Raw genomic sequence first — 17528 nt, 5'->3', positions numbered from 1 at the left:
AGCCGGCTGCTGGGCGCCTGTTCGTGTGCGCCTGTCCCCCTCCCCGCAATACAGCTCTAGAGCCGGCTGCTGGGCGCCTGTTCGTGTGCGCCTGTCCCCCTCCCCGCAATACAGCTCTAGAGCCGGCTGCTGGGCGCCTGTTCGTGTGCGCCTGTCCCCCTCCCCGCAATGCAGCTCTAGAGCCGGCTGCTGGGCGCCTGTTCGTGTGCGCCTGTCCCCCTCCCCGCAATGCAGCTCTAGAGCCGGCTGCTGGGCGCCTGTTCGTGTGCGCCTGTCCCCCTCCCCGCAATGCAGCTCTAGAGCCGGCTGCTGGGCGCCTGTTCGTGTGCGCCTGTCCCCCTCCCCGAAATGCAGCTCTAGAGCCGGCTGCTGGGCGCCTGTTCGTGTGCGCCTGTCCCCCTCCCCGCAATGCAGCTCTAGAGCCGGCTGCTGGGCGCCTGTTCGTGTGCGTCTGTCCCCCTCCCCGCAATGCAGCTCTAGAGCCGGCTGCTGGGCGCCTGTTCGTGTGCGCCTGTCCCCCTCCCCGCAATGCAGCTCTAGAGCCGGCTGCTGGGCGCCTGTTCGTGTGCGCCTGTCCCCCTCCCCGCAATACAGCTCTAGAGCCGCCTGCTGGGCGCCTGTTCGTGTGCGCCTGTCCCCCTCCCCGCAATACAGCTCTAGAGCCGGCTGCTGGGCGCCTGTTCGTGTGCGCCTGTCCCCCTCCCCGCAATACAGCTCTAGAGCCGGCTGCTGGGCGCCTGTTCGTGTGCGCCTGTCCCCCTCCCCGCAATACAGCTCTAGAGCCGGCTGCTGGGCGCCTGTTCGTGTGCGCCTGTCCCCCTCCCCGCAATACAGCTCTAGAGCCGGCTGCTGTCTGCCTGTTCGTGTGCGCCTGTCCCCCTCCCCGCAATACAGCTCTAGAGCCGGCTGCTGGGCGCCTGTTCGTGTGCGCCTGTCCCCCTCCCCGCAATACAGCTCTAGAGCCGGCTGCTGGGCGCCTGTTCGTGTGCGCCTGTCCCCCTCCCCGCAATACAGCTCTAGAGCCGGCTGCTGGGCGCCTGTTCGTGTGCGCCTGTCCCCCTCCCCGCAATACAGCTCTAGAGCCGGCTGCTGGGCGCCTGTTCGTGTGCGCCTGTCCCCCTCCCCGCAATACAGCTCTAGAGCCGGCTGCTGGGCGCCTGTTCGTGTGCGCCTGTCCCCCTCCCCGCAATACAGCTCTAGAGCCGGCTGCTGGGCGCCTGTTCGTGTGCGCCTGTCCTCCTCCCCGCAATACAGCTCTAGAGCCGGCTGCTGGGCGCCTGTTCGTGTGCGCCTGTCCCCCTCCCCGCAATGCAGCTCTAGAGCCGGCTGCTGGGCGTCTGTTCGTGTGCGCCTGTCCCCCTCCCCGCAATGCAGCTCTAGAGCCGGCTGCTGGGCGTCTGTTCGTGTGCGCCTGTCCCCCTCCCCGCAATGCAGCTCTAGAGCCGGCTGCTGGGCGCCTGTTCGTGTGCGCCTGTCCCCCTCCCCGCAATACAGCTCTAGAGCCGGCTGCTGGGCGCCTGTTCGTGTGCGCCTGTCCCCCTCCCCGCAATACAGCTCTAGAGCCGGCTGCTGGGCGCCTGTTCGTGTGCGCCTGTCCCCCTCCCCGCAATACAGCTCTAGAGCCGGCTGCTGGGCGCCTGTTCGTGTGCGCCTGTCCCCCTCCCCGCAATACAGCTCTAGAGCCGGCTGCTGGGCGCCTGCCCCCCAAGAGCTCTGGAGGCGCCACTGGACCCCCCCAGCTGCAGCCCCCCCCGTGTCTGGATGCCCCAGTGCAGTGGTCCCCACCCTTTTCAGGCTGTCGGGGGCGCGGGGGCGGGGCCAGCCCCAGCACCGGGCGGGCGATGCAAATGGGGACCGCGGCCCCGTGTCTGTTGCCCTCTGGCCCCCCCGCCCAGGGCGGGTGCTCCGGCTCTCGGGGCTCGAGAGGGTCCGTGGAGCCCCCCCCCAGGCTGCCAGCGGGGGGGTCACATTGGCCAGCCCCGCCCCCCGCACGAGGGCTCTCGGTACGGCCCCGCCCCGAAGTGTTGCGCTGTGTCCCACCCCCCTGCGCCCGCCCACGCGGTGGTTTGAACCCCCCCCCTAGTGTGAGCCAATCCCCGCGCGCATTGGTTTGGCCCAACAGGCTCCCTTTCCCCTCTCAACCAACATGGCCGCGGCGGCCTCGCTTTGATTCGGGCTCGACGTCATTGGGAAACCTCCCTATGCAGGTCCGCGCGGGAGGGGGCGGGCCTAAGGGGCGTGCGCTCCGATTGGTCCGGCGCTGAGTAATGCGCCTCTCGATTGGCCGGGAGTCCTGGGCCAATGGGCAGGCCGCTTGTTCCCGGGCTGACAGCGAGCGAGAGGGAGCGCGAGCGCGGGGGCCTGGCAGGTGAGCGGGGGGGTCTCGGCTCCGGCACCCCCTGGCCGGGAGGGGCCAGAGCCCCCGGGGGCGGGGCCAAAGGGCCCTGGCTGTGCGGGCCCCGCCCCTTGTCCTTCCCCCCCGGGTCCCCCCGGCCCCTCCCCCCGGGGCCACCCCGAGCCCCCCCCCGGGTCCCCCCGGCCCCTCCCCCCGGGGCCCCCCCCGAACTTCCTCCGGGTCCCCCCGGCCCCTCCCCCCGGGGCCCCCCCCGAGACTCCCCCGGCCCCTCCCCCCGGGTCCCCCAGCCCCTCTCCCGGGTCCCCCCGGCCCCTCCCCCGGGTCCCCTCGGCCCCTCCCCCAGGGGTCTCCCCGACCCCCCCGGCCTCCCGCCCCCGAAGTGCCCTGGCGTGACTGTGCCTCCCCCGGGCAGGAGCCGGCATGGCGGAGATGGAGCCGGCGGCGGAGACGCTGCTGTACGTGGAGCACCGCTACGTCTGCTCGGAGTGCAGCCAGCTGTACGGCTCGCTGGAGGAGGCCCTGCTGCACCAGCAGAGCCACCTGGGCCAGGAGCAGCAGTACGAGGTGGTGGGGCTGGCGGGCGAGGGCGAGGCCGGACTGTACCAGACCCTGGGGGTGCAGGAGAGCAGCCAGTACCAGTGCCTGGAGTGCGGGCAGCTGCTGCTCTCGCCGGGGGAGCTGCTGGAGCACCAGGACCTGCACCTCAAGCGCCTGAGCCAGGAGCCGGAGGCGCCCGCCAAGCTGCCGGCCTCCAGCCAGATCCACTACGAGTGCGTGGAGTGCAAGGCGCTCTTCCTCAGCCAGGACGTGTGGCTGGCCCACCGGCAGGCCCACCGGGCCCCCCCGGAGCCGCCCGCCCCCGAGGCAGCCCCCGCCGGCCAGAGCCAGGCCCTGGTGGACCTGGAGCACTCCTACCGTAAGCTGGAGGAGGCCGCGGCGCCCGACGGGGAGGGCTGTGCCGTGCAGCTCCTGCTCTACGAGTGCGGCGAGTGTTTGCAGCTCTTCCAGACGCCCAAGGACTTTCTGGAGCACCAGGCCACCCACCTGGGTGCCGCGCCCACAGAGGAGCTGGCTGAGCCCGGCCCCTGCCCGGCTGAGCCCCTGCAGCCTGCACCGGCAAGCCTGCTCAATGGAGCAGCCCCCGCCCCCTCGGAGCCCGGCTGCGCGGCCAGCGACCACAGCTACGAGCTGAAGGATGGGCCCGAGGCAGCGGCGGTGGCGGCGCCGCGCCGGCCGAAGCGGGGCGGGCAGGAGCCGTGGTGTGCCGAGTGCCAGCAGGCCTTCCCCTCTGCCCACCAGCTCCAGCTGCATCTACGCTGCCACCGCCAGGGGGCCTTCCAGTGCCCGCTCTGCAGCAAGGTGCTGCCCACCCCGCAGGCCCTCCGGCAGCACCGCAGCGAGCACAGCGGCGAGTCCCGCTACCTGTGTGTGGACTGCGGCCTGGCCTTCGACACGGAGGCCGTGCTGCTGGCCCACCGGCGCGGCCACTCCCCGAACCCCCTGCACCGCTGCGCCTGCGGCAAGGCCTTCCTCAATATGACCAAGTTCCTCTACCACCGCCGCTCCCACGGCCCCCTGCCGCCCCTCCCGCCGGAGCCCCCCCTGCCCCCTCCGCAGGAGCCCCCGCCCACCCCTCCGGCACCCAAGAAGCCGGACGACGTCGTGCCGCTGGCCATCATCTACTCGGTGGAGAACGCCGAGGCCCACGGGCCCAGCTTCCGCTGCCTCATGTGCAGCAAGGTCTTCTCCAAGCACCTGCAGCTGGTGCGGCACCAGCGCTTCGTGCACAAGCTGGAGCGGCGCCACAAGTGCCAGACCTGCGGCAAGATGTTCAAGAAGAAGTCGCACGTGCGCAACCACCTGCTGACCCACACGGGCGAGCGCCCCTTCCACTGCAAGGAGTGTGGCAAGAGCTTCAACTCCCAGGCCAACCTGCTGCGCCACCGCCTGACCCACACGGGCGAGCGCCCCTACCGCTGCGAGATCTGCCAGAAGGCCTTCACCCAGTCCTCCACGCTGCAGCAGCACCTCTTCGTGCACAGCCGCCACTACCCCTACAAGTGCCAGGAGTGCGGCATCAACTTCCACCGCCCCTACCGCCTGCTCATGCACCGCTACCACCACACGGGCGAGTACCCCTACAAGTGCCAGCAGTGCGGGCGCTCCTTCCTCCTGCGCCGCCTGCTGGACGTGCACCAGCTGAGCCACGCCGGGCGGGAGCCCCAGGTGTGCGCCGGCTGCGGGGCCGCCTTCGTCACCGCCCTGCAGCTCCGGGAGCACAAGTGCGGCAAGGTGAGCCGGCGCTTCGAGTGCCCCACCTGCGGCAAGAAGGTCAGCTCGGCCGCCCGGCTCCACGCCCACGAGCTGCTGCACGACGGCGGGGGCACTGGCGCCGCTGCCGCGCTGAAGGAGGAGCCCCCGGCCCTGCCCCCGCCGCCTCCCCCCGCCCGCCGGGCCCCCTGCTCCAAGAGCTTTGAGTGCGCCGACTGCAAGAAGCTCTTCAGCACGGAGACCTCGCTGCAGGTTCACCGCCGCATCCACACCGGGGAGCGGCCCTACCCCTGCCCGGACTGCGGCAAGGCCTTCCGCCAGTCCACCCACCTCAAGGACCACCGGCGCCTGCACACCGGCGAGAAGCCCTTCAAGTGCGAGGAGTGCGGCAAGGCCTTCACCATCGCCGTGCGGCTGGCTGAGCACCGGCGCATCCACACGGGCGAGCGCCCCTACCACTGCGCCGACTGCGGCAAGGCCTACCGCTCCTTCTCCAACCTCTGGAAGCACCGCAAGCTGCACCAGCAGCAGCTCCTGCCCAGCAGCCAGGAGGCCCTGGCCGAAACGGCCACCGCCGCCGCCATGGCGGCCGCCGCCACCCCGGACTACGGCAACACCCTGACCATCATGGAGACCATCGAGATCTACCCCGCCACGGCCGCCGAGCCGGAGGGCGCCCCGCTGGAGAGCATCCAGCTGGGAGGGGTCTGAGCTGGGGGGGCGCCGGGCTGTGAAGGGAGCCTCTTTCCCCTCCTCAGTGCTGGCCCGTGTGGCCTCTGGTCTGGTCACGGCTGGCGAGAGCTGCTGCTCCTGCTCTCGCGGGGCGTCCTGGTGCCCAGGGTCATGTGGCTCTGCCCCCGTGAATCCCCCTTGTGGCCATGTCCCCGTGCTCGGGGCCACGTGGCTCCCCCACCCGTGGCCGCGGTCAGGTCACACAGGGCACTTGCACTTCTCTGGCTGCCCCGGAGGCTGTGTCGCGTCCGGGCGGCTGCGGGACTCCTCCCCCTCCCGCCCCCCAGGCCTGAGCCGCTGAGCTTGGACCGCAAGGAACTAACTTTTTCTATTGACCCTCCTCCCCCGCAGCCATTCCCACCTGTGGAAACGCCTCCCCTCGGCCGGGGGGCCGCTTTGGTATGTATGTTACAATTAAACACGTCACTCGTCAGGCTGCAGTGCCGTTTGTGTGGGGGGGGATTGGAAACGAGCCCTGCTGCGGGGGAAGGGGGGTGGGGCGTCCTAAGGGGCCGCACGGAGTCAGACCAAAGGTCCAGCCAGCCCGGTGTCCTGTCCTCCGGATGCCCAGAGCGAATGAACAGCCGGTAACCACCAAGTGATCCTCCTCGGCGGCCCATTTCCAGCCTCCGACACACAGGCCAGGGACACCCTCCTTGCCCATAACCTCCGTGAATTTAGCAAGCTCGTTTCTGAACCCTGTTATAGTCCTGGCCTTCTCAGCATCCTCTGGCAAGGAGTTCCACAGGTTAACTGCGCCGTGTGAAAAGCAGTTGCCTTCAGTGTGTGTTTAAACCTGCCACCTGTTTTCATTTGGTCACCCCCAGGTCTTGCGTTATGAGAAGCAGCAAATCTTTATTCCCTTTCTCCACATGATTTTACAGACCTATCCCTCCTCAGTCGTCTCTTTTCCAAGCTGAAAACTCCTGGGTTTATTGTTCGCGTCCTGTGGCAGCCGTTCAAACCCTCCTCATTTTCGTTTGCCTTTTCTGAACGTTCTCCAGTGCCGGTCTCTGTCTTTGAGAGGAGGTGACCACGTCTCTGCAGGATTCAAGGTGTGGGCACCCCATGGGTGGACAGAAGAGTCTGTCTCATTCGCTGTCCTGTTCTAGTGATTCCCAACATCCTGTTTGCTTTTCTGACGCCGCTGCCCCGTGCGTGGGTGTTGGCAGAGAACTGTGCACAGGGAGGGCAGCGCTCTCGTGACAGCTCACCTGGCCCCCGGCGGTCTGTGCGCCGTTGGGATGCAGGTCCCCATGTGCATTGCTTTGCATTGATCACCATTAAAATTCATCTGCCGTTTTGTTGCCCAGTTCCTGAGCGTGGGGGGATCTTTGGGGAGCTCTTCCGTCAGTTTGGGATCATCTGCCAATGTCGCCACCTCCCTGGTTCCCCCTTTCTCCAGGTCATTTGTAACTAGGGCCGGGCCCAGTACGGACCCCTGGGGGGCACCCCCGGTTACCTTTCTCCGCTCGGAAAACTGACCATTTCTTCCTGCCCTCTGTTCCCTGCCTAGTCACTGGCTGTCAGCTCGTGGGGCCCTTCCCTCTTCTCCCATGACGGCTTCCTTCGCCCGCGAGCCTCTGCCGAGGGCCCTTATCAAAGGCTTTCCGGAAACCCCAGTGCGCTGCAGCCCTTGGGCCTGCCCATAGGCCTGTGGGCCCCTCCCAGCGCGCCGGGGGGGGCAGGATCCCTCTGGCAGACCCACCTCGCCTCTGCCCCCCCAGGCTCGCTTTCCCCTGGTCAGACTGTCCCAGCCAGTCTGCCGGGCGCAGGCCAACCGGCCGGGGGCTGCCAGCCCCTGTGGAGCCGTTCAAAGGTCGGCGCCACGTTGGCTCCCTTGGCCCGTGGGTCAGACGCGGTTGGGGGCGGGGCCCAGGCCCAGTTCGTAGTTTGTGGTTCCACATTTGGATTCTCTCTGCACTCGGGCACGTGGCATCCGGCCCCCGGGCCTGTTCCTGTCCCTTGGTCCCTTGCCCCGCAGCCTGGGCCAGGCCCTTGGATCTGCCCCCCCCCCCCCCCCCCGGCCGTGCAGCCTGAAGCAGAGAATTCAGGGAGTTTCTCTGCAGTGACCTCGACCTTGAGGGCTCCTTCGGTTCTCGCGGGTCCAGGGCCCTGCTGGTCGTCAGCAGCTTCCTGCTTCTGGTGGACGCGGCTGCGGGCCGGCGTTGGGGCTTGGCGAGCCGGTCTCAGATTCTCGCTTGGCCTTTCCATTCCGCTCTTCCCCTTCATTTGCCGGCTGATGCTTCTGCCTCTGTCCGTGCCAGGACTGAGCGTCCCGTGGGAGGCCCTGCCTGTCTCCCGGCCTGCGCCTTCCCGGGGCTCAGCCGCGCTGGCTCCTGTGTGCTCTGGCGTGGGCTGTGGGAGTGGAGCCTCCCCGAGGGCGTGGGAACCGCTCGCAGGGCTCTTCCTTCCAGCACTGTCCCTCTGACGCTCCGTGCCGAGCCGCCGCGTGCGGGTGGGGTCCCCTCCCTGCCTCAGCGCGGGCTGCTGGGTCCTTCCCCGCCCCCGGGGCGCTACGTGGGGGACGTGCTCGCTGGTTCCACGGGGTCCGTTCTCTTTCCCTCCGACACCAGCCCCTGCCCACTTCGCACTGTCAGCAACTGCCTCTCCCCTCGTGGCTTCCACAGCCAGCAGCTCCACCAAGGGGCCAGAAACGTTCCCCCTCCAGCCGCCACGTGCGCCCAGGCTCCAGTGGGTTTATTTTTCTAGCCTCTCCCGCCTCCTGGAGCATTTCTGGTCCCTGTGCCTGTCCTGGCGGGTGGCTGGTCCTAGATCCCTGCGAGAGCAGAGCCGGGAGAGCGGCCGAGAGCGGCCCTGACTTGGGCCGGGGCCAAGCGCCATCCGGGCCAGACAGGGTGCGTGGGCCGGGTTGGGCCCGAGCCGTTCCCTGCGGCCTGCCCGCCCGGGCCCCGGCGCTGCTAGCGAGTGCGTGTGTGCAGGGGTCCTAGGCCAAGTGCCCCCGGCCAGAGCCTGCGCCGGGCACCCCACCTCCCCGCTCACCCCCACAATCTCTGCACTCCCTGCCCCCAGCTGGTGACTCCCTCCTCCCCCCCCAGGCCAGACTCCTCTCCTGCACCCCCTGACCCGACCCTGCCCCCCCCTCCAGGCCAGACTCCTCTCCTGCACCCCCTGACCCGACCCTGCCCCCCCCTCCAGGCCAGACTCCTCTCCTGCCCCCCCTCCAGGCCAGACTCCTCTCCTGCACCCCCTGACCCGACCCTGCCCCCCCCTCCAGGCCAGACTCCTCTCCTGCACCCCCGACCCTGCCCCCCCCCAGGTCAGACTCCTCTCCTGCACCCCCGACCCTGCCCCCCCCCAGGTCAGACTCCTCTCCTGCACCCCCGACCTTGCCCCCCTCCTCCAGGCCAGACTCCTCTCTTGCACCCCCAACCCGACCCTGCCCCCCCTTCCTGCACTCCCCCTTCCCCCCTGTCCCTGGATCCTCTGCCCTGGTTACACCCCCTGCCCCCCAAACCCTCAATTCCCACACTGCCCCACCCCCGCTCCCTCCCGCAGCCCCTCCATGGAAAAGTGCAGCCCGTGACCCCTTCCCAGCTGCAGGGAGCGGCCCCGCCCCAGGCAGCGTTATGGATGCCTGTGGGGAGCAGTGGGGCTGGGAGCGACTAGTGGAGAAGCAGAAGCTGCCGGGCGGGGGCGGGGGAGGATGCGTCGAACGGGCAGCGCTGGGGGGGGCTGCTGCCGATTTGGAACCGCCGGGAGCCCGGGTCTGACGCTCACGGACACCGGGGGGCCTAGGGCCGGCGGGGGGCCCAGGGCCAGTGGGGGGACATTTCAGGGCGGCAGTGCTGCGGGGGGCGTTTCGAGGCAGCAGTGCCGTGGGGGGTCCCGGGCACAGGAGGGCGTGGGGGTCGCGCCACAGCACACGCCCCCGTCCTGCCGTCCTCCTCCCCGTGCCCGTGGCCACGGTATACACCCCCGCCCCGCCCTCCTCCTCCCCGTGCCCGTGGCCACGGTATACACCCCCGCCCCGCCCTCCTCCTCCCCGTGCCCGTGGCCACGGTATACACCCCCGCCCCGCCCTCCTCCTCCCCGTGCCCGTGGCCACGGTATACACCCCCGCCGCGCCCTCCTCCTCCCCGTGCCCGTGGCCACGGTATACACCCCCGCCGCGCCCTCCTCCTCCCCGTGCCCGTGGCCACGGTATACACCCCCGCCGCGCCCTCCTCCTCCCCGTGCCCGTGGCCACGGTATACGCCCCCGCCACGCCCTCCTCCTCCCCGTGCCCGTGGCCACGGTATACGCCCCCGCCCCGCCCTCCTCCTCCCCGTGCCCGTGGCCACGGTATACGCCCCCGTCCTGCCCTCCTGTGTCCGTGGCCCACGTGTTGTAGGCCGTTCTCCCCAGCAAATCGAGCTCTCTGGGCTCCTGGGGTGTGAGACCCTGGTGCTCTCTGTCCCGCAGCCTGCCCCCCACTGAGCCTGAATTTCCGCAAGACACTGACGATCTCATGTAAGAAATCAGCGCTGCTTGCGGAAATGCCATGCAGCTCCCGTTCGGGCAAAAGTCCTTTGGCGCAAAAGGACCCGTGTACACAGCTCAGGTTGTTTGGTGCACGGGGGCCCGTGTACGCCGCTCAGGTTGTTTGGCGCACGGGGGCCCGTGTACGCCGCTCAGGTTGTTTGGCGCACGAGGGCCCGTGTACGCCGCTCAGGTTGTTTGGCGCACGAGGGCCCGTGTACGCCGCTCAGGTTGTTTGGCGCACGGGGGCCCGTGTACGCAGCTCAGGTTGTTTGGCGCACGGGGGCCCGTGTACGCCGCTCAGGTTGTTTGGCGCACGGGGGCCCGTGTACGCCGCTCAGGTTGTTTGGCGCACGGGGGCCCGTGTACGCCGCTCAGGTTGTTTGGCGCACGGGGGCCCGTGTACGCCGCTCAGGTTGTTTGGCGCACGGGGGCCCGTGTACGCAGCTCAGGTTGTTTGGCGCACGGGGGCCCGTGTACGCAGCTCAGGTTGTTTGGCGCACGAGGGCCCGTGTACGCAGCTCAGGTTGTTTGGCGCACGGGGGCCCGTGTACGCCGCTCAGGTTGTTTGGCGCACGAGGGCCCGTGTACGCCGCTCAGGTTGTTTGGCGCACGAGGGCCCGTGTACGCCGCTCAGGTTGTTTGGCGCACGAGGGCCCGTGTACGCAGCTCAGGTTGTTTGGTGCACGGGGGCCCGTGTACGCAGCTCAGGTTGTTTGGCGCATGGGGGCCCGTGTACGCCGCTCTGGTTGTTTGGCGCACGGGGGCCCGTGTACGCCGCTCTGGTTGTTTGGCGCACGGGGGCCCGTGTACGCCGCTCAGGTTGTTTGGCGCATGAGGGCCCGTGTACGCCGCTCTGGTTGTTTGGCGCACGGGGGCCCGTGTACGCCGCTCAGGTTGTTTGGCGCATGAGGGCCCGTGTACGCCGCTCAGGTTGTTTGGCGCACGGGGGCCCCGATTGCGGAAAAGCGTCCTGCCGATCTCGACGCACTTTTCCATTAAAAGCATTTGCAGAAAATCCTGCCAGTCTCGACGTAGCCCAGGTGCTAAAGTAGGAGCCGCATTTCCTCCCTCCTCGAGCCCCCTGGTAGATACGTGCAGGCGGCTCCCTTGTGCCCCTCGGTCGGCTCCTCCCCACGAACCCGGCCCAATTCCTCCAGCCTCCCTCGCAGCTCGTGTTCCCCAGGCCGGCCCTCAGCCGCGCGGCTCTTCTCTGCTCCGTCTCCAGTGTCTCACAGAGCACCAGGACCGGCAGGGCCCTCGCGAGGCATCGAGTCCCCCGCCCCACGGCAGGGCCCGGCCCCGTCTCCCCACATCTCTCCTAACCGTGGGGCCCACACTGGACACCACGCCCCAGCTGGGGCCCAGGGCGCAGCGCCGGGGGGGGACGACGCCTCGAGCCCGGCTGTTCACGCAGCCCGGAATCACGTTTGCTCTTTCGCCCTGGTGACTCCTATTTCGCTTGTACCCCCCCCCCCCGAGCCCTTCTGCAGGGTCCTCCCTGGCCAGTCGCTTCCACCCTGTGCCGGGTCGGCCCCCCGCCGTGCAGCACTTTGCACTGGTCCGAATCCCCCCCATCCCGGTGCCCTCGGCCCATGTCCGGTGTGTCCAGATCCGGTCGAACGCGCCCCCCCAGCCGGCTCCGGGGCTGCTGTCCTGCCGTGGTCTGACGGCTGGTCCGTGTCGGCCCCTGCCCCAGTCGCCCCACCTCGGGGGGGAGGCCGTGCACCCCCCGGGAGCCTGCGCAGGACGGGGGGCAGCATAAGCCTGTTGGGTGTTACCAGAGCCAGGCCCCGCCCAGCCTGACTCCAGCCCCCTCGCCTCAGCTTCGCCTGCGCCCCCCCCCCCCCGGTCCGCACTGACACCGGCGGCTTCCCCTTTGGGCCCTGGCCTTTCCCGCCGCCTGCGGGCATCCGGCCTCCCCTCCCCTCCCCTCCCCTCTGGCGCGGCGGCTGGCAGGCCCCTGCCCAGGCCAGGGAGCCGGGCCCCGACCAGCCCTTGCTCTGGGCCCGCGGGCGCTGACTCAGTCCCTGCTGTGGCCACGAGGGGGGGCTCTTCTGCCTGCCCCCAGGAGAGAGTGGGGGTCTCTCCTGGGGCAATGGGTTCAGGCCTTTGGGAGCTGGGGGGGGGCCTTGCCACCGCAGGTCCCATGACTCTGGATGCGGTGGGGGCTCCACCCCCCCACGGCTCTCTCACAGTCATGTCCTGTGATACCCCCTGCACGGACACAACACCCGCCGCCCGGCTGTCACGAACCCTCTCCTGCGCTGACACAACACCCGCCGCCCGGCTGTCACTAACCCTCTCCCGCGCTGACACAACACCCGCCGCCCGGCTGTCACTAACCCTCTCCTGCGCTGACACAACACCCGCCGCCCGGCTGTCACTAACCCTCTCCTGCGCTGACACAACACCCGCCGCCTGGCTGTCACGAACCCTCTCCCGCGCTGACACAACACCCGCCGCCCGGCTGTCACGAACCCTCTCCCGCGCTGACACAACACCCGCCGCCCGGCTGTCACGAACCCTCTCCCGCGCTGACACAACACCCGCCGCCCGGCTGTCACGAACCCTCTCCTGCGCTGACACAACACCCGCCGCCCGGCTGTCACGAACCCTCTCCCGCGCTGACACAACACCCGCCGCCCGGCTGTCACGAACCCTCTCCCGCGCTGACACAACACCCGCTGCCCGGCTGTCACGAACCATCTCACATGCCAAACCCCTGGTGCTGAGACCACACCTAGTGTCCCTCTGTCACTAAGAATCTTCCTGGGTGACACAACCCTTGTTGATACAACACCTGGTGCCCCGCCATCCTCACAGTGACACCCCGGCTCTCAGATTTCCACTGACACATCGCCCTACAGCTAACACACCCCGCAGTGACAACACCCGCCGCCCGGCTGTCACTAACCCTCTCCCGCGCAGACACGACACAACACCCGCCGCCCGGCTGTCACGAACCCTCTCCCGCGCTGACACAACACCCGCCGCCCGGCTGTCACGAACCCTCTCCCGCGCTGACACAACACCCGCCGCCCGGCTGTCACTAATCCTCTCTTGCACTGACACAACACCCGCCGCCCGGCTGTCACTAACCCTCTCCTGCGCTGACAAACCTGTGGTGACACAACACCCAGACACATTCCGATTTCCACTGACGCATCCTGCTGCAGCTACCGCCCCTCGCAGTGACAACACCCGCTGCCCAGCTGTCACTAACCATCTCACATGCCAAACCCCTGGTGCTGAGACCACACCTAGTGTCCCTCTGTCACTAAGAATCTTCCCGGGTGACACAACCCTTGTTGATACGACACCTGGTGCCCCGCCATCCTCACAGTGACACCCCGGCGGTGACACGACACCCAGGCTCTCAGATTTCCACTGACACATCGCCCTACAGCTAACACACCCCGCAGTGACAACACCCGCCGCCCGGCTGTCACTAACCCTCTCCTCGCAGCCCACGGTGACAACACCCAGAGGCTGTCAGTGGCAGTGTGAAGTGTGAGTATTTCACCCCCCCCCGCAGTAACGCAACACCCGCCGGCTGCCGCTAGCCCCCCCTCCGTGGGAACGCCTGGCCTGGCTGCGGGTGTTCCCACCGGCGCCCGTCTCTCCATGCCCTGGAAGCGGGGCTGGGGCTCAGCAGGGAGCCCCCAAAGCTCTGACACCCCGAGGGCTGTTAGGTCCCTTCCCCGCCCGTGTGCAGGGGAGGCTGAGGGGGGCCCAGGGGCTCTAGCTCCGCCGGTGTTAATCCAGGGCCCTGAGGCCAGGCTCCCTGCTCGCCCCACATTGCCCGGCACCCGACTGGTGAGCCACGCCAGCCGCAGGCTCCCCTGCACGGTCCATGGCAGTGCCCCCACGTGCCAGCCTCGTGCCTGCTCTTACACGCTTCCCCACACTCCCTCCCCTGCTCACTGAGAGCTGCCCCCCAGCTCCTGGGCTCCTGCCATGTGCATGCTCCCAGCCACATGATGGGGGGCTGCACCTAGCTCTGCCCTGTTACACGGGCTAGTGTAACGTGCGCACACTCGACCCGCTGTGCACGCTCTCGTGCATCACGTGCAGCTACAGCCTGCTGGGCACACTAGTGCAATGTGCACCACCCCACTCCTCTCCCAGCAGGCTCCGTGCACAGCACCTCCTTGCCCTTTGGGCACGCTCCCTGGTGCGATGCACACGCCCTCTGGCAGTGCACTGACGTCAGGTGTGCATGAGGCAGCCAAGCCTTATGGGGCTCACACAGAGATGTGCATGACCCACGAAGCACTAGTGGGAGCCCATCTTCCTCTCCGGAGGGGCACGGCAGGGCCGGGGGCAGCGCCATCTGGCCTGGAGCAGAGACATTTGCCCCTGTGCTTGGTGCATGGAGGGGGCTTTCCCCCAGGAACAAAATTCTGTGGGGGGTAATGTCCCCACACAGCCTGACGCACTGGGGGGCTGCTGAGGTGTGCCCAGTGCGGGCCCAGTGCTGGGGGGGAGCATGGGGCCCAGCGCCGGGGGGGGGGAGCACGGGGCCCAGCGCCGGGGGGGAGCATGAGGCCCAGCGTCGGGCGGGGGGGGGGGGGAGCACGGGGCCCAGCGCCAGGCATGGATTCAGCTGTGTGTTCCTCAGGCCAAACCCAGAGGGGGCCTCCCGACGTGTCCCCCCCCCCCCGTGATACCCTGAGACACTCGCTCCTGGGTTACGCACATGCCACCCCCTCCCCCAGACACAAGTTGGAGGGGACCCACCTCGGGTATTTCCATCTGCCCCCCACTAGACTCCAGTGGGACATGGTCCCCTCGCTGCCGGCCCCAAACTGCGCTGGCTCATAACCACCCTCCCCTGCCCCACCCCAGAGGTGGCTGCATCGCCCTTGTCTGCCAGGAGCTGCTAGGTGGGGGGCCGGGTTGGGCCTGGCCTAGGCAGGAGGGAGGCAGGTCCCCACTGCCAGCCCTCCCTGCCCCCCCCTCTTCCCAGAGTTGGCCAGTGCGCCCAGGAGCCCTGCCCCCAACCCCCACTCTAATCACTAGACCTCACTGCCTATCCCTCTCCAGCTGGCCTGGGGCCTGCTCTGTCCCTCCCCATCTCTCGGGGTGTTGCCTTGTGTGACGTAGTGGGGGTACTTGCTGGGCTGTGGTGACCCCTGCTGTCTGGAGCAAGACCCAGCAGGGAAAACCTCACTATGCAAAGGTGCCAAACTTGTTGAACCAGACACCCCCCATGGAGAGGAACAAAGGGAGGTGGATGCTGCCCTGGCTGGGGGGCAGGGCTGGAGGAGAGTGAGTTAGTTCCTGGCTGGAAGGCAGGGAATAAGGAGCTGGGGAGGGGGCTGGGACTCCCCTATCTCAAGGGGGGGCACTGAGGCCTCTTAGCCCCAGTTCCTGTAACCAGATTACATCTGTGCTGCGCTGTGCTGGAGGAGCAATAAACCACCCTCAATTCCACTGGCTGGTGCAGTCTGGTTGTGCCATTTCGGGGTGCAGGAGACGGGGAACCCCCAACGCGCCGTCACACCTTGCCACCAGCGGGGCTCTCAGCACAGACAGCACCCCACGGCCTGGCCCCCTTCCCGCAGCTGGGCTTTGGCTGCTGGTGTTGTGAACTTCCCCACAGCAGTGCCCCGCTCAGGCCCCTGGTGCTGCGAGCTTCCCCACAGCAGTGCCCGCTCAGGCCCCTGGTGCTGCGAGCTTCCCCACAGCAGTGCCCTGCTCAGGCCCCTGGTGCTGCGAGCTTCCCCACAGCAGTGCCCCGCTCAGGCCCCTGGTGCTGCGAGCTTCCCCACAGCAGTGCCCGCTCAGGCCCCTGGTGCTGCGAGCTTCCCCACAGCAGTGCCCGCTCAGGGCGCTGGTGCTGCGAGCTTCCCTACAGCAGTGCCCGCTCAGGCCCCTGGTGCTGCGAGCTTCCCCACAGCAGTGCCCGCTCAGGCCCCTGGTGCTGCGAGCTTCCCTACAGCAGTGCCCGCTCAGGCCCCTGGTGCTGCGAGCTTCCCTACAGCAGTGCCCGCTCAGGGCCCTGGTGCTGCGAGCTTCCCCACAGCAGTGCCCCGCTCAGGCCCCGGTGCTGCGAGCTTCCCCACAGCAGTGCCCCGCTCAGGGCCCTGGTGCTGCGAGCTTCCCCCCAGCAGTGCCCCCAGTAACCAGTCTCCTGCCAGCCTGTCTGAGGAGCTAGTGGCGATTGAAGCCCCCCCTCTCCCCCATCTCCAGCGGCCCCGGGAAACCGCCGCTGCCCCCCTCCCGCCTCCAGCCCTATCCCGGCCCCTCCCTCCGCGGCCGGGGCGCTGCGGGGCCTCATCAAAATTCAGCTCGCGCCCTCCGAGGGCCGCAGCGAATCTTGATGAGGAGCCCCCCCACCCCCGCCCCTTAGCGCCCCCCAGGAGCCCCCCGCCCCCGCCTCGCCCCTCAGCGCCCCCCACCCCCGCCCCTTAGCGCCCCCCAGCAGCCCCCCGCCCCCGCCTCGCCCCTTAGCGCCCCCCAGGAGCCCCCCGCCCCTTAGCGCCCCCCAGGAGCCCCCCGCCCCCGCCTCGCCCCTTAGCGCCCCCCACCCCCGCCCCTTAGCGCCCCCGGCAGCCCCCCGCCCCCGCCTCGCCCCCCAGCAGCCCCCCCGCCGGCGCCCCGTCCCGCCCCCGCCCTGGCGCGGGAGACCCGGCTGCGCTCTTCTTCCCCCCGAAACGCCCCGCCCCCGACGGAGGGTCCGGCCACCCCCGATCCCCCCTTCGCTCCATCCCCCGTCCCCGCCCCCTCCCCTCTCTCCGCCCCCCTCCATCTCCGCCCCCCCGCCCCACCGTCGCCGCGATGCGCCGGCCTCGGCTGATTGAGGGCTCCTGAGGCCCCCCCGCGGCCCCGGATCCGCTGCATCGCCCCCCCGCAGAGGCGCAGTTCGGGCTCCGAGCCCCGCACACCGGGGGGCCCCAGGGGCCGAGGGAGATTCGGGGCCCCCCCGCCCAGCCATGGGGAGTTTTCTCTTCTCCCGGCAGTTCTCCCCGCCCCCCCGCCAAACGCGGGGCGCTGACGCCTGAGCCCCTCCCCGCGCCCCCCGGATCGCGGCTTTGGGGGGGCCCCTCGAGGGCGGGCCCGTCCCTGCCGAGCGCCCCCCGCCGGCCGGGCAAAGGGGGCCCCGCACCGAGCTCGGATCCCGTAAGTCTCGCTGCTTTCCTGCCTGGGGGGTCGGGGGGGCCCCCGCACTTTGGCGTGGCCTGTGCGCGGCTCTGCGCAGGCGTGGGGGGCCGGAGGGGGCGGCTGGGGGGGCGGGAGGGGGCTGGGGGCCAAGGGGCAGAGGCTGCGGCCGGGCCCCGCTGAATCCTCCGCGCGCCCCAGACACCCCCCGAGCCCGGGCCCCCAGCGCAGCCTCCCGGGTCGGGCCTCGGCCCGGGCCTTCGCCCGTCGGGCCTTCGCTCGGAGCGGGGGTCACCCGGCCCCGATCCGGCCCCCGGGGGCGCTGGCTGAGTTTACCGGGTCTCGGGGGGACCCCCCACGGGCCCTCACTGGGGCTTCAGGCCTTGAGTCCCCCTTCCCGGGAAGTGGGCACGTGGGGGGAGGGGTGTCTGCTCGCCCTGCCCCCCCCAGCCAGGCTGAGCCCCCAGGCCCTCCCTGGCCCCCCATTGCCCTACCCCGTGGCCCCCCTGCACTCCTGCCCCGGGGGCTCCTTTGGTGCTCAACCCCTTTGCTCCCCCACCACTACAGCCCCCCAGGGCAC

The 17528-nt window shown here is 69.6% G+C and overlaps 2 protein-coding genes across 2 annotated transcripts in view; both read left to right on the top strand.

The window, feature by feature from the left end:
* Positions 1-2217: 2217 nt before the first annotated feature.
* Positions 2218-7059, top strand: LOC142824296 (zinc finger protein 574-like). The gene is made up of 2 exons (XM_075916045.1): positions 2218-2368; positions 2769-7059. Exons 1-2 carry the CDS (start codon positions 2302-2304, stop codon positions 5336-5338), a joined length of 2637 nt encoding a protein of 878 aa, XP_075772160.1. The 5' UTR covers positions 2218-2301; the 3' UTR covers positions 5339-7059.
* Positions 7060-16594: 9535 nt separating this feature from the next.
* The window catches only part of GRIK5 (glutamate ionotropic receptor kainate type subunit 5), a 35319-nt gene continuing 34385 nt past the window's right edge, over positions 16595-17528 (top strand). Inside the window, 1 exon segment of the mRNA XM_075916046.1 lies at positions 16595-16969. The gene's annotated coding sequence lies outside the window, so the exon portion shown is untranslated.

The sequence above is a fragment of the Pelodiscus sinensis genome, unplaced genomic scaffold (genome assembly GCF_049634645.1).
Source record: "Pelodiscus sinensis isolate JC-2024 unplaced genomic scaffold, ASM4963464v1 ctg108, whole genome shotgun sequence".
Taxonomy (NCBI): domain Eukaryota; kingdom Metazoa; phylum Chordata; order Testudines; family Trionychidae; genus Pelodiscus; species Pelodiscus sinensis.
This window is presented reverse-complemented; position numbering and strand designations above follow the sequence as displayed.